The 15986-nt window shown below is 58.6% G+C and overlaps 1 protein-coding gene across 1 annotated transcript in view; it reads left to right on the top strand.

The window, feature by feature from the left end:
• The first annotated feature begins 8245 nt into the window (after window positions 1–8245).
• PCSK6 (proprotein convertase subtilisin/kexin type 6) overlaps window positions 8246–15986 on the top strand; it is a 30617-nt gene continuing 22876 nt past the window's right edge. Inside the window, exons 1-5 of the mRNA XM_059823582.1 lie at window positions 8246–8312; window positions 12698–12808; window positions 13455–13598; window positions 14177–14253; window positions 14958–15046. Coding sequence (XP_059679565.1) covers window positions 8301–8312; window positions 12698–12808; window positions 13455–13598; window positions 14177–14253; window positions 14958–15046 — 433 coding nt within the window. The 5' untranslated portion in view covers window positions 8246–8300. The remainder of the gene's footprint in view (window positions 8313–12697; window positions 12809–13454; window positions 13599–14176; window positions 14254–14957; window positions 15047–15986) is intronic.

Genomic DNA, 15986 nt, shown 5'->3' with positions numbered 1-15986 from the left:
CTATTTTCTGATATCCCACGAGCTTTCTGCTGTCCCCCGAATGGCGTCCCCGGGAAGCAAAGACAGTGCTCCGGCCCCAATGCCCATGCCCTGGTGCTCACCACGGCCAGGCTCGCCTGGGGAATCCTGCCCCAAAATTCTCCCCCCATCAGCCAGCCCCTCCTGGCCTTGCCCCCCGCCCCGAGCCCCTGAGGAGCTGCTGCATTCACCCGGGGGTGCAGGGGGGTGCCCGGGGGTACGGGGGGGGGCAGAGGGGGGTGCAGGGGGGATGCCCACAGATATGGCAGCGCTGGAGGGATGCAGGGGGGAGGTGCAGTGGGAGAGGCCTGTGGGGGTAGTGCAGGGATGGGGGATGGGGGGGATGCCTGGGGGGATGCCTGGGGGGATGCAGGGGGAGTGGGGGGGGGGTGCAGGGAGAGTGGGGGGGGTGCGGGGGGGGGGGGGGATGCAGGCAGGGTGCCCGGGGGTCAGTGCCAGGGGGTTGCAGGGGGTGGGGGGTTCAGGTTGGCTGCCCAGGAGGGTGCAGGGGGCTACCCGGGGAGTGGAGCCGGGGGATGCGAGAGGGGTTGGGTGAGGGGATGCAGGGGGCTGCGGGGGGGCTGTCCGGGGGGGTGCAGGGGGCTACCTGGGGAGCAGAGCTGGGGGGATGCATGAGGGGCTGCCTCGGGGGCTGCGGGGGCACAAAGGAGGATGCGGGGGGGGGCAGGGGGAAAGCCGGGGGGCAGTGGCAGGGCACGCAGGGGGATGCAGCGGGCTGCCCGGGGAGCAGCACGGGGCACGCGGGGAGGATGCGGGGGGGTGCGGGGGCTTGTCCGGGGACATGCGGGGGGATGCAGGGGGGGTTCCGGGGAGCAGCACCGGGGGCGCACGTGGGATGCAGGGGGATGCAGGGGTGTACAGGGGGGTTCCGGGGAGCAGCACTGCTGCGTGTAGGGGGGACGCAGGGGGGCACAGGACGTTTGTCCGGTGGTATGTCGGGGGGATACGGGGGAACGCAGGGGGTTGTCCGGGGGGCTGCACCGAGGGTCGCGGCGGGGGGATGCAGAGGTGTAAAGTGGGGTTTCCGGGGACGGGTACCGGGACATGCGGGGGGATGCAGGGGGTTCTCCGGGAAGCAGTACCGGGCGCGCGGGGGGGCTGGAGGGAACTGGAGGGTGTGGCGGGCGGGATGCCCGGCGGCAGGCAGGGGGGTGCGGGGGGGGTGCCCGGCGGCAGGCAGGGGGGTGCGGGGGGGTGCCCGGCGGCAGGCAGCGGGGGGTGCCCGGAAAGCCGCCCCGTCCACCGGGCGCCCGTTTTCCCGGCGCTGCCGCCCGGCCGGGCCCTCCCCGCCGCCTCCGCCTGCCCCCCCCCCCCCCCCCCGCAGAGCATCCCCCCGCCCCCCCGGGCTCCGGGGCCGCTTTAAAAGGCGCAGCTCCCCGCTCCGCCCAGCTCGGCAGCGCGGAGCGCACCATGCCCGCCGCAGCCGGCCCCGGCCCGGGGAGCGCGGCCGCCCCGCCGCCCGCCCGCCTCTGCCTGCTGGTCCTGGCGCTGCCGCTGGCGCTGACCGGGCGCGGGGCCGCGGCCGAGCCCTCCCGCACCGTCTATACCAACCACTGGGCCGTGCGGGTGCGGGGGGGGCCCGCCGAGGCCGCCCGCCTCGCCGCCGCCTACGGGTACATCAGCCTGGGGCAGGTAAGGGGCAGCGGGGGGCGGGGGGGGGCAGGTGCCGGGTACCGGGGGCTGCAGGGGGGGGCTTGCACCGGGAGCCTGCACCGGGAGCCTGCGGGGGGGTGGCGGAGCCGTCGGGGCTCCCGGCAGCGGAGAGGCGGGGGGGGGGTCGCTGAGCCGTCGGGGCTCCCGGGAGCGGGGGCTGCAGGGGTCTTGCACCGGGAGCCTGCGGGGGGGTCCCGCGGCCGAGGAGCTGCCGGGGGGGGGGGGGGGGCGGTCCCGGTACCGGGGGGTCCCGCGCTGTGGGTCCCGGCTTCGGGAAGCTGCCGGGGGTCCCAGGACTGGAGGGGCGGCGGGGGTCCCGCGGAGCTGCCGGGGGTCGCAGGGCCGGGCGATGGGCCCCTCCAGCCCCCCGGAGCGGTCGGGATGAGGACGATGCAGCGATGCTGGCGGAGCGCTTTGGCCCCCCCCGCGGTGCCGGGCCCCGGCAGAGCCCGGCGGCCGCTCCTCGGGGTGCCCGGGCCCCCCCAGCCCGCTTCCACCCCGGCCGGGGCTTGCACAAGTTCCTCCCACCCCGCAAAGTTCCACTGGTGGATTTAACAAACTTTGGACCCTCTGGCCCGGCTTTATCGGAGACTTTGGGAACAGGAGGAACTTTTGCTTTCAATCCACCGCAGCACACCGATGGCTTAAAGGTGACTTCCACCACGACAGCTCCTTTTCCCCTTAATTTCTTCATCCTCGGTAAACCCAGATGTGGGCTGGTGTCCTCGGAGTTTCCTCCGGAGTTTATTGCCTTCCGCACCGCCCCGCTGCTCAACGCTTTTCTGGCTGGGTGGCACTTCAGGTTGTCTTCCTGCCCAAGGTGTCTCCTGGACTATAAATTATAACCCTGCTTTATATCGCAACCCTGCTTTTACGTGTAATTAAAGTCACGGAGTGCTGCGTAAACAAATTTTCGGGGTGGGGGGAGGCTGAATCGGGGACATTGTCTCCTGCACTGGTGTCCATGACCTCCCGTGGGGGATAACCCCTCGCCTCCCACCCTCCATCCCCTTTCTGCTGTGCTCCGCTCTCGCCCCACCGAGGAGAAAATCACGTATATTATTCAAATGCCTCTATCACAGGGCTGGGTGAATGCGGTTGTGCAACCCGAAGGGCTTTTCGGTGTTTATCCCTGTTCAGCCAGAGAATATCTTGTTTGAGCTTCCCACTCTCCCGATTCGCATCAGCCTAACGTCAGCTCATGGTTTGGGGTTTTGCTGCGTCCTTGCTCACTGGAGCATCTGCTCCCCACCCCGCCATCCCGGCTTTCCCGAGCTTGTCCCCGCAATGCCAGAGGCGTTTGGCCCATGGGCGCGACGGCCCCGTCGGAGCATCCATCCCATCCCTCCCTCCCTTCCCCAGGGCAGCCCGGTGCAGGCTGGAGAGCAAGGGAAATATTTCTGTGGTTGCATCAGGGTGTTCCTGGCTCCCGCCTTTCCCGCGGATGCTGGGAGCTCGTGCACCGCTGGGGCTTCCCCAGCTGCTCGCAATGCCCTGCCTTCGGCTCCCCAGACCCCCCGAGCCCCTCAGGCTTTTCCCACGGGAGCTTGTCCAGGGCGAAACCCCGAGAAACCACTTTTGCTGCGCGCGTGTGCTCACGGGTGACGTTTGCTGCGTCGTGCTTGGGGTTCATGGTGTGCTAAACCCCATGGGGGCCTGGGTGTCCCCAACTTCCCCTGCCGTGTCCTCTGCTCACAGCGCTGCGGGGGACAGCACCGTCCCCGGTGAGATGTGCCATCCCGGGGGGCCCGATTCTGCACAAAACCTGCTGGAAAACCCTGCCAAGGGCGTATCGCCCTGCCGTGGGGAGATGTTCGGGTGGAGGCAAGTGGTGGAGCCCAGCGTGGCGAGGGAGGAGGAGAGGTGATGGTCACGGAGGTGACCCAGCTGGGTGCAAGGGAGGCTCAGCCCTGCGTTGGTGGCTGGTGACCTCTTTTCCTCCAAGATGCAATCCCAGGCTCTCCTGATGTGCTCCTAGCCGGGAAGGGCATCGCTGGGGTCTGCACCCGCAGGTGTCTGCCCTGTGTCCAAGCTGTTCCCTCATGTTCCCGTGCCCAACCCATGCACCAAGACACCCTTAAACCCTTCTGGGTCATGGCAGAATGACATTTCCCTTGGGGAATCATTTGCACCAACTTCTATTTAAGTGAAGCAAACAATTACACAAAAGGAAAAGCCTTTACACCCCCAAACGCCCGCTCATTCCTCCCCACTGGTCTTTGTTTGCTGTGCTGTGCCGAGGCGAGCCAGGACAGGCCCTGGCCGAGGGCGCTGTGAGGGGTGTGCTGTGCCGGTGCCCCGGGCAGTGCCTCTGCCGCCATCGCGGGGGTGGCAACGAGCCTGTTCCTATCCCCCTAACAGGATTTATATGAAGTTTTCCTTGTGCGGTGTCCAACACGGTAAGTTTTGGGAGGGCTCGCACGTCCTCGGCAGTCTCACCTGCAGCGCAGGAGACGGGCAGGATTCCTTTTGGGCTGGAATTGAAGCGTTCCTGGATTCCCCTTGTGTAGGGGATGCTGGAGCAGTGGTGTTGCAGCCCTGGGCTTGGTCCTTACGGGGCTGAATCTGGTCGCGACCATCTGAAAATGACATTCCCGAAGGCAGGAGCTCAGTGGCTGGAGCCCTTGTGCCTGATGGGGACGGGTGGTGTCCCCAGGAGGGGAGCAGGCACGGCCTCCCCAGCCGGATCCGTCCTCCTGCAGGACACCAGCGCCGGCGCAGCTGTGTTTTGTAGAAATGGGCTGGTTCGGGTGAGATGCTGGAGGGCTTCGCTGTGATGGGGAGGGAAGAAACAGGTTCAGCAGTGCCCTGACTGGCTCTAGTGCCGCCCTCGGTGTCCAGCTCCCAAAAAGCTCTCCTTTGCCGTACCTCGTTAGCTACAAGCGACCTTGAACCTGCTCAAAATACTAATGGCTGTTAACGAGGCAGGGCAGGCGCTGGGCTTATCTCTGCCTGGCAGTGCATCGGGAGATCTGGGTGCTGCTGCAGGAGCATCTCCTGGGTGCCTCTCCCAGCCCTGGTGCCACTTGTGCGGGGGGCTCCCGGGCAGCACCGGGATTTGGGGGCAAAGGGAAGTGGAAAGGAGATCGGGAGGTGGCCAAACTCCTTGCAATCATACCACTTCTTCACACTGTTAGGAGCTGTATTTGTAGAGTAATCCCTGTTGGCAAAGACCTCTGGAGGTCTCTGCTCCAACCTCCCCCCAATTAACTTGGAGGCTAAATCAGGCTGCGCAGAGCCTCAGCCGCGTGAGGTTCGAAGCTCTCCAAGGATGGAGATGCCACCACCTCCCCAGGCCTGTGTGTGACCACCCTACCCAAACAATTACTCTCTTTATACCCAAATAGGATTTCTCCCCTTGCAACTTGTTGCCTCATCCTTTTGCCGGCTGTCTCCACCTCTAAGTGCCTAGGTCCCGTCCGGGCCATGAGTAGCTCCTTCAGCTTCAAATTCTTCCCTGTTTGGCTGGATGACATCGGCAGGTGTGTGGTTTTTTGGAAGCGGAGCCATCGACACCCTCCGTATAGTGATGATGGCTTTGCAGGGTGCAAAATGTGTTGACGTTGCTTCTGGCTTGCTCCACCTGCAGCCCAGCTGAGCAGGGCAGCACCAGCCAGGGCTTCCTCCACCTCATTTAACAGGGGGGGAAGAAAACCACCTCATTTTTGTTGAGGTACAAATTCAAGTTGCTTCAAAAAATGTCAAATTTCCCCTGAAACTTCAGCCCCAAACTGCAGATCGATCGGGAAAATTAAAATCGATCCTTGTGGAAATGAGAACCTCCCGTGCACGTTCTCGGCAGAAGTTAGATGTCAAAAAAAAAAATCAAGGTTGACAGTTGCAAACGTGATTAGGGAGGGAACGAGTATGTCTGGAGCTGCTCGGCGTGGTCTCCTGGGCTTCGGGTGGGTGGGCTTCGTAACCGCGGTTGGTGGCAACCTGGACTATGTCCTCGGTGGTGGAGCTGGGACCTGTCAGCGTGGGCAGCTGTCTTCTGGCTGGTCAGGAGCTGATGGGTATGATTGCTTGTCTAGGTGGCCAGGAAGGATCAGCCCTTGGTAAAGTCCTGCTACGTGCCTCCTGGGTGCTCCACTGGGTTTTCCAGTGTCCCCGTCGCTGTGGCCACGGGGCTGTGGCCTCGCTGATGCTGTACACAGGAGAAAACCCAACTCTCTTGGGTGTCCCCAGTATTCCCATCCCCAGGGGTTGCATTGCAGAGCCCTCACTGGGCTGTCTGACCTCAAGGACGAGAGCAACTCCTTTTCCATTAAAAAAAAAAAGGCATTTTAAAATTTTTCTCCTTAGAATAGCTTAGGTGGAAGGGGGCCTCTGGAGGTCACTGGGTCCAACCTCCGCTCAGAGCGGGGCTGGCTTTCAAGTTAGCCCCAACTTGAGAAGGTTTTCCTTATTTTTCCTTCAATAAATCCCAGGAGAATAAAGAACCTGGGGCACAGGGTGCTTCTCCCGCTGCTCTCGCCAGGCATCCCCAGAGCCTGGGATGGGTTATCTCCCTCCCTGTCGTCTTGCTGATTTGCATTGCGTGGTAGTTTTGCGTTTATTTCCAAAAAGCCCCGTGCCCGTTCCGGTGGGGAACAGAAGCGCTTCTTCAGCTGATGCTTGTTTATAGAGCATGATCCTGTTATGACGAGCGCTGGAGGGACCGGAGATGAGAATAAACTGAATATTATAACCCTGCAAACTGCAGACTGAGCTGGAGGACGCGGAGCTGAACCACCCGGGCTGCGGGATCGGGTCTTCCAGGCAGAGTGAGCAAGAGGCAGGGTGGCCTTGCGCAAGGTTTCCCTAAAATATGGGGAGGCTGGAGCATCCTCCTCCCCTCTCCTAAGTACGAGTGGATTTGAGGAATGCGTTTTAAAAGGCAAATGCAGATTGCAGCGAGCAACTGCTTCCCGTGTAGACATTAAAGAAAATGCACAGCTATGCTGTAATGCAAAGAAAAAGGAGAGGGAGAGTTTAAATGAACTTGAATGGAAACAAATTACAAAAATCACCCTAACGGCAGTAAAGAGAAGTCGGCGAAATGACATTCTGGCATAAAAGGCAGAGCAAAACTAATGAAATATTTAATGCTCCTAAGAGGCGCTGGCACATCTCAAGGTATTAAGTGTGATAAAGATGTAAATAGTTGTCAGCATCTGCTTCAGCATCTGGTCCGGACGAACCTGTTTGCTCCCCCCGTCCCATTGCAGCCGGCACTGGTCTGGCCCTGGGGATGTCACCCCGGCTCCTCGGCCACGTGTGGCCTTGGGGACATCACCCCAGCTCCTGGGTCACACGTGGCCTTGGGGATGTCACCCCAGCCCCTGGGTTGCAGACAGGGGCTCGTGGCACGGCTTGCCCTGGTCCCACGAGCCAGCTCAGGGACTGCCACTGGCTCCCAAGCAGCATCCAGCTCCTGGCCGTGGGACAGGTTTTTTGCGGGAAGAAAACCAAGCTCTGGGAAAAGCGAATTTATAGCAGAGACACAATTTGTACCAAAATTGTGTGACTGGGGGGCTGCATGCCAGTGAGTGCAGCTTTTGGGTCATTCCCATCCCTACGGCTGTGAATCCCTGCGGGGATGCCCGTGGGGATGCTCACACAGCACCTGGCCAAGATTGCCTGGCTGGTTGTGTAGCCCCAGGACTTTATTCATGCTTTTGGGATGGAAAAAGAGGAGTTACGGTGTCTCCAGCTGCCAGGATGAGAGGGCTGGAGGCAGCGCAGCCACCCTGAGGCTTGGCAGGGTGGTGTGGCTGGCATGGTGTTTTCCCACAAATGCAGGACATCTCAGCTCTGTGCAAGAAAAAAAAAGGGCAAAAACTTGTAAAAGAGGAGTGTGGGACTTCTTCGAGCTGAAGGGAGCCAGTGGGGCTGCCTTTCCCAGCTTGCCTTCGCTCCCGGGCTGCACTTACTGCTGGGGAGGGACTCTAGGCTGGGGCATGTGTTATACATCCTTGGGAGGGATGGTTGGTTTGCTTGGAGGCATTTTTTTTTTTGGCTCCTCCTGCTGCCATCCCTGACTCCAGGCTAAGCACATCTATATCCAGTGCTTCCCAGGAGCATCCCAGGGTTAGCAGGGATCACATTCATCCCTCCCTACGGGGCTGTTCTTGCTGCTGGGGTGAAGCTGGAGCGTCGGGTGGGGAAAAGCAGCAGGATCAGGCACAGCTCTCCTGGCTCCACTGCAGCTGCTGAGCTCATTTTTAGCTCGTTATTTCAGCTTGGGAGCTGATGGAAGGCAGTTTGCAAAGATGCATTTAATGGGTGAAAATTCATAAGAATGTTTTTCGGGCTCTGTCGTGCCGGCGCAGCATCGGGCCACCAGCACTGTTTGCCGTGGCGGTGGCACTGGGGTTAGTGCCAGCATCCCCCATCCCCTCCCTGAACCCCGGCTTTGCCAGGGAGCTTTGGGTTTGTGGTGTGAGGCACACGAAGGGATGCTGCCAGCACTGAAATGGGGGGCAACCATGGGAAAACCTCATTTTTTAAAAAAAAAATCTTTCTTTTTGCAGATCGGGAGCTTGGAAAACTACTACCACTTTCACCACAGCAAGACGTTTAAGCGCTCGACGCTGAGCAGCCGGGGACCGCACAACTTCCTCCGCATGGACCCCAAGGTACGGGGCCGGGCAGCGCGGGGTCCCCCAGCCTCTGCGGGGGCTGGTGGGATGGGGGTCCCCGCTTCCCCCGGAGAAGCCCGTTGGCTTGGTCTGGGTCAAGCGTGAGCCCAAGCATCTTGCGATGACATGTTATCCTTGAACCGCAGCCCTGTGCATGCAGGGGGTGACTCATTGGACACGGGTACATCGATCGGTGATGAAAAATACTTAGAAGTGACTAAACGCTAACATCTGCCTGAAACCCGGGAGGAAGAAAAGGGGGGAAAAAAGCCTTCCAGGACAGAAAGGCTGTTGCATACTCGGGGTGTTGATCCAGTTGCCACAACACTTGCTGCCTCAATGGTTGCTATGTGTGAAATCCTTGGCAATAGCTCTGCATTGCTTTTTCCTAGAGCAAGCATCCGAAGGGATTTTCAACGCAGCTGAATTGACAAAAGTACTGGGCGGGGGGGTGGAGAAGGCAGGGAGGGACAGGCGGGACCTGGGGGAGCTGGGCGCGGGGTGGCGGGGACGGGCTGCGGCTCTGCCTGGGCTTTCCTCCTCCCCGAGCTCCACCCGGCACCTGAGCCCTGCGAGATGATACTTCTGCAGAGCAGAGAAGGGTTAATGTGTGGGGAGGGTCTGTTTTTTGGGGAAAGGGTGAAATAAATGCAGAAAAAAACATTGCAATGAAGGTACCCACACTACAGCGAGCTGCTGGTGCTTGCACCGATGCTCCTGACTACCCTTGGGATGCTCCCTGCCGCCCTTGGGGTGCCCTTTCCCAAGACATTTCCAACCCACTCAGCACAGCACATCCCATCCTCATCTCTCCAGACCCACACAGCAACCCTGCTTTCCCCAGCCAGCCGGCTTCCCGGAGAGATTTGCTGTTAAACGTTCAGACAGGGTCTGTAGCACATTTTTGAGGAGGCACATGCGTGGCTGCTTTGCTGGCGGCCGGGGAAGCCTCAGCGAGGGGAGCCGTGCCCTGGGAGTGTGCTGGGCTCTAATTAAAGCTGTTTGCCCTCGGGGAGGTGCACAGGCATCCCAGCAAATGATTAATTCGGCTCTGCAATTGAAATACCTCCATTTAAATGAGTCTAGTTATAATGCAAACCAAATCAATTGGCTTTTAGTCTTATTAACATTTACCTTACCTTGCTCTATGGACTACAAGGTAGAACAATTAACTCCTGTTCTCTTAATCCTTCGTTATCACTCGGAGTTCAAGACCTCTTGGCAGGTGTTGACTCTCCCCCTCTCCCTTGCAAATTGTTTTGGAGATGTCTCAGCAATTTGAATGCAGGAAAACATCACCTCAAGGCACAAGGAGATGGAGCTGGAATAGCAAAGATGGATACAAATCTTGCAGAGATCTCAAGGAACCAGCAAATCCAATCATTTGCAGATGTCGGGTGGTTCGTGCCTTCCGGGGGCTATTGTTTCCAGCATTATTTATCGGGTTTGCTCTTCATGGGGGTTGGTGGCACAAGGGTCAGGTCCCAGCAAGAGGACCATGGCCAAGCCCTCCATCCCGAGGACACGGGCGGCTGGGGAGAGGGAGAGCCAGCGAACACAGGGCAGCACCCAGGGTCCTGGTCCCCGTGGGACCACGCTGCTGCCGAGCTCCCCTCTTGCTCCAAGAGACCTCCGTGGCCGGTGACTGCTCCGTTTGGGGCTGATATGAGCCAAGTGACGTGGCAGGTGATGGGAGGAGAGGAGAGATGTAGCAAATCCAGCAATTTTGGGGGCAGGTTGTGGTGGTGAGAGTAAGAGGCGTGGAGGTGCAACGGGACGCAGAGTAGGGGGTCATGCCATGCTTGCCAGCCCTCGTACGGGCTCATCTTGCAGCTCTCATCACCATAAACTTTCCCAGCTAGCTGGGATGCTCCTCTTGGTACTCGCAGTGCTTGAGCCTTCAGCCTCGCTACTCCGGTCTCTTAATCCTCGTCGGAGGATGTCACGGCCTCAGTCCCTGTGCCTCTGGCCACGTACCACAGCAAAATCAACCCCACTTAAATTATTTCTGCCGTGCTTTATGGTGAACTTGTGCTGGAGCCATCAGGTTTGTCCTGGATCTCTGCTTGAATTCCTGCACATCCGCTGGAATAAGTCAAGCTATTGCTTTTCTGGAGCTGCAAAGGGAGTTGCGTCCTCACCTGTGCTGGTTATCGTGGTTGGTGGAGCTGCCCTGCGTGGCTGGATCCGGGCATCACCCCCTGAAAATCTCAAAGTAAGGGGGAACATGAAGAGCTGCCCCTCTGTTTCCAGCAAGGGCAAAGGGTTCGGCTGCGTGATACCCGTGCCTCCTTGCAGGGTCCTTTGCTGCCACTCACGGTCGCCTCGTTATTGCTAATAAGGGTTTGCAGGGGTAGAGCAGGGACCCCTCGGGACCGTGTTGTAACAGTTTTGGCTATTTCTAGTAGCAAAAAGACTTTTTTTTTTTTCCCTCCTCATTTCCGAGAAGCTTCTCCCCTCCCGGGGTGAGTAATGGGAGTCAATCCGAGTTTCACAAGCCACGGGAGCCGTTGCAGGGATGCCCCGGGCTCCTTCCCGCTCGCCCGTTGTCTTCTCACGCCAGCCGCATCGACTTAGCAAACCCCCCTTGAAATCAATGCCGTTAAACTGCTCATTTCTCTGTGTTCACGCAAGACTTCTCCATCGACGCCCGGGCTGGCAGCGCTGGGGTCGATCAGGAGTGTGTTTAAGATGAAGACGTCCCCCCGAGGCACCGCAGCTCCTGGCAAAACCCCGTGAAATCCCACATCTTCCCATCATTCCTGCATCCAGCAAAGCCGCAGGAAAAGGTCATAGCTGTGGCTCGGGCAGCGAGACCCATGGAAACGCTGCCAAGGAGTGCTGCTTTAAGGAGAAAAGCTGGGTATTTGGGCCATATCCTCTATTTAATGGGTTTTTTTTTTTAATTTTAATTTAATTTTTTAATGAAGTTGTATTTTTGCTTCCAATGCTTAAATCCATTGTCATATAAGTAAAGCAACATCAGCCAAGGCAGCATGGAAGCTCTTTTTTCTATGAAATATATATATATTTTTTTCCTTTCAACAGATTTTTAGTCTTTAAAGTATATATGTTAAAAACCAAGCTCTAGGTTGGAAACCGTCTGGTTTCTGATATGCACAGCTCCCCATCCACCTCCATCCAAGTCAGAAAGCTATAAACCGTGCAAGAAGAACTCAGTTCAGCCTCCAGTTTTCACATAAACGAGCCCGACAAAACCTTGCGGTTTGGATTTTGATTCTTTTCATTACAAAACCTTAGCCGCAAGAATAGAGACATCCCCGCGAGCAGCTCTGCCGTTCCCAAAAGAACCTGAGATGTTGGGAAGAAAGTGTCCGGCGAGGAGGGATGTGCCGCAGAGCCCTCCCAGCTCATCGGCTGGTGCCTCCCTTCTCCCCCCAGCAGGAGCACGTGTAAAGATTGGGTCTATAAATTATTTTTACAACCCATTTTCAATAAACCTGGGTTTAATCTCCGTGCTGAAGGCAGGAGAGCCGATTTTGTGGGCAATAAAGGGTCTGGGGGGGAAAATGGTCACTAAGGACGGGATGCCACTGCTTCCAAACCGGCACCTTAGGTAGCTCCCACCACAGCGGCGCGGGCAAACGCCAGTGTTTCCCAATCCCGGCCTTTTCCGGCTCATTTCCCGTTTGATCTCTTCACATGTCATGCCCTACTGAAAAGCAAACAAATGTCAGAGCGGTCGGCCCCGAGGCCGCCTCGCCCGCAGCCACTGCCAGAAACGCCTCTCCAGAGCCGGCTGCATCCCCCGAGAGCTGCCGTGGCCATGTGTGGTTGTCCCGTATTTTGGGGAAACACATGTTGTGCTTGGGTAAAGCCCCCAGTTTTATCAGGAGGAGAGGAGCTCAAAGGATGAGCAGCCCCGGAGCCGGGCGGTGAAATCTCAGGGCTGAGCTGCTGCTGCTGCCTCCCGGCCGGGGGGGAAGAATCAGCCCCAAAATTCAGCCAAGCACCTGAGTCTTCTCCAACGCTTTGACTCAGCACTGAAATATGTGGTTCGCCTCCAGCGGGACTTCAGCGCGTGCTTCAGTGCTTCGTTAAGCCGGGGGGGTTTAGGCACGCGCTTGGAGGCGACGTTATTTATGCCCAAGGGTTTTGCTGCGCCGGGAAAGGAATCTGGTCCCTGGCTCGGAGACCACAAAGAGCTGAGCTTCCCCTGTCCGTCTGTCCATCCATCCTTTCTCCCCCAAAACCAAGCCGCTATCTCCGCGGCAGCCCTGCCAAAGGAGCCGGGGGGTTCGCCGGTGCGTGGGGTGATGCTGGGACGGGTCCAGGTTCGCGCCGCATCCCGCATCCCGTTTTGGCGGGCGATGCCGGGCTCTGTGCCCGCGGGCAATGCTGACCCGCGGCTCTGCTTGCAGGTGGACTGGCTGCAGCAGCAGGAGGTGAAGCGGCGGGTGAAGAGACAGGTCCGAGGCGAGCCGCACGCCCTGCCCTTCAACGACCCGGTCTGGCCCAACATGTGGTACCTGGTGGGTATCTCCCCTCCGCCGCCCCGCGGGGAACCTGCTGCTTTACAGGGGGTTAATTTATTTTTAAGCAAACGCGTCATCAACCTTTGCTCAGCCCGGCCAGTAATGAAACACCTTAATATCACTGAACGTGCTCGGCAGCAGGATTTTAAAATTGTAAATTAATACACGAGAGAGTCTAGTTCTAAGTGTTCCACCGTCGTTAACAGCTCCTCGTTATGGTCTGCGCAGCGAAGGCTTGGGAGCACCGTGGCTGCGGCACCGGTGCGTTTTACCCATCCAAAAGCTGCAGCCATCTATTTACAATATCATTTTTCTCCTGCCTGCTTCATCGATTGGTATTTGACGGGGAAATTCATTGAAAATTAAGCGCAGAAAGGAAATGAGCACTTCAAAACCGAAGAGCCCGCAGTATTTGAAATGGAAGAGGAAAAGAATAATAGGGAGATAGCGTTGCCTGGATTAACTGCTGCTGGATGGCTTTGATCAGTGGAGTAAAGTTATAACAAATCTATGAGTTATATGGCAGGTGGTTGGATGTAAATATATTTTCTGGTTGATGAAATGGGCTCCCAGCCTGGCTGCTCGCTTCGACGGGCTGAAATGGGGTTGCAGCCCTTTTGCAGCTGTGTTTCCCTCCCCGTAGCACTGCGGCGATAAAAGCAGTCGCTGCAGGTCGGAGATGAACGTCCTGGCAGCCTGGCAGAGGGGCTACACCGGCAAAAACGTGGTGGTCACCATCCTCGATGACGGCATAGAGAGGAACCACCCCGACCTCCTGCAAAACTATGTGAGCTGGGGGATGGACGGGCTGGGGATGGACGGGCTGGGGCTGGTCCTCACGGTGAATTGATTTACGAAGAATTTCAGCGTATAAATACAGTTTAAGTCTGTGTATTGGCAGATTAGAATAAAAGGGTTTTTTTAAAAAGCTTGGGATGTTTTTAAGAAGGAAACGAGGTTTTTAGACAAGAGGGTTTGGGGGAAACTCCCTTTGCAGCTGCCTGGGAAGCGGCCACCTCCCTCCGGCTCGCCAGGGCAGAGCCAAAAACCTGCACAAACCCGCTCAGCCCCAGCTCAAACCCCGAACGGCCGCGGCAGCGGTGGGGATGGTGCCGGACCCAGCAGGATTTGGGGTTCGGAAGAGCTGTCTGCGGTGGGAGCAGGATGTTTCCCCCTGGGCAGCCATCCCTCAGCGGGGGCTGCAGCCCAAAACTATTTGTCTTGAGCAAGTAGTCAGAAACTAAGTGGAAAATGGCATTTACTGCCCAGCTGGCTGCGGGTGAAGCCGGTCCGCACCGCTGCCGAGGCCGCTGTGTCCCGCGCTGTGCTGGTAAGTCAAAGCTAATGGTGGCAATGTGTTTTCAGGACCCTCTCGCAAGCTACGACGTCAACGGGAATGACCACGACCCGACTCCACGCTACGATGCCAGCAACGAGAATAAGTACGTGATGCGGATCGCCATGGGGCCGGTGTCTGCACGGCCAGGGTGAACGGGGGTCCCTGGGGCTGGGTGTCCCCCCCGAGGTGTCTTCCAGGTCCGTGGCCTTTCCCCGTCCCCAGCGCCGCAGAGAACGCTGCCTTACGGGCTTTGCACGGAGTCATTGCCTTTAACGCAAATCCAGCCCGTGGCAACAACACTAATTGCTAACGAACCCTCGAGCCATTGACCAACGGCACCGGGGGCGGGTTCCTCGCCATGGTCAGAGATTAAAGCGTGTGAGTCGGGCTGGGTGGCTTAGGTGTCAAAACTCGGACACACTTTCCGGGCTTCGGTTAAAGCGGGACGGGCACGTGGTGGCACGTGTGGAAAGGAAATGGGAATGCGAATGGGAATTGCATTTAGGTGCAAAAAGCAAAGAGCAAATTGCATTTAAGTGCAAGAAGCACAGAGCAAATTGCATCTAGGTGCAAAAAGCAAAGAGCAAATCGCATTTAGGTGCGGAAAGCAAAGAGCAAATTGCTTTTTGCATTGGTTTCCTCCATCCCCCAGCCCTTGCTGTGGGTTTTGGATAAGGACTCTCCAGCTCTTTGGGCACTTTCTTCCACCACTCCAGCCTCGGGGCCGGTTTCTGGGCGCTGGGTGGGGGGTGGCCAGAGGGATCCTTCCCCACGGGACATCAGCTCATGGGGGATTTCTCTTTGCAGGCACGGAACTCGCTGCGCGGGGGAAGTGGCGGCGGCGGCGAACAACTCGTACTGCATCGTGGGCATTGCCTACAACGCGCGCATCGGAGGTGAGGCTGGCGCCTGCCTGCGGCTCCCCTGCCCTTCGCCATCCCCCCGAGGGACCGCAGCCGTGCCGATGGGCTCCCGGGGCGGGTGGTGGGATGCTGTTCCCCAAAATATTGCCAGGAGACAGTCTCCTCCTCGGTGCCCTGGCTGCAGGGAGCCCCGGGGGGGCTGGGGGGAGGATGGGTGACACGGGGTGCGGGGGACCTCGGCTCCCTGTATTTTGGGGTGGAAACTTTCTGCTTGGGTGGCATCCTTGCCATGAGGATGCACGTGGATCGAGGATGTGGTCGTTTCACCCCAAAACTCCCCAGCTGCTTTTGGGGGGGCTGGCCTTCTTGGCGTGGCCACTTTTGCTATGGTCGGTGATGCTGGTTTAGCTTCAGAGCCGAAATCGCTCGTTCGTGAGGTTTATGTCTGCAGATGAGCAGCTCGGAGAGGGGGGTCTGGGAGGACCCCCCAAAAGGGGAAAGCACCAAGGAGGTGGGGGACCGGGGCGGCGCGGGGTGGGGGGACCTTAGCACGGTCCCTTAAATAACACGATGCAGGAAGCCAGTGAATCTTTACCACCAAATTGGATGCTGATGGTAATTAGCCTCACAGAGCTCATTCGCGTTAGCTTAGCTGGTTTTGGAGACTGGTTCGAGCTGGGGCTGCTCTGGCCAGCCCAGGCTGTTTTAGTACCCGCTGGGGAGATGGGGGTGTCAGGGGGGTGGGAGCATGTCACCCCATCCGTGTGGCTGGTGGGACCGCGGAGGGAACAAATGCCTGGAGCCGGCTCCTCGCTGGGGGTTTAACCCCATCCCTGGCACGGCTGGAACAGGAGGGGGGCTTTTGCTGCGACCCCTCCTGCCACCCCGACGCTGGGAGACGTCACTGTCAGGAGCACGGACCCAAGCGCCCATGGGTGGATTCGGGACTTAATTCCTTCTCTCAGCTTGCTCA

This window comes from Gavia stellata, chromosome 13 (assembly GCF_030936135.1).
Source record: "Gavia stellata isolate bGavSte3 chromosome 13, bGavSte3.hap2, whole genome shotgun sequence".
Taxonomy (NCBI): domain Eukaryota; kingdom Metazoa; phylum Chordata; class Aves; order Gaviiformes; family Gaviidae; genus Gavia; species Gavia stellata.
Note: the sequence above shows the minus strand (reverse complement) of the source record. Positions and strands in the feature narration are given on the sequence as shown.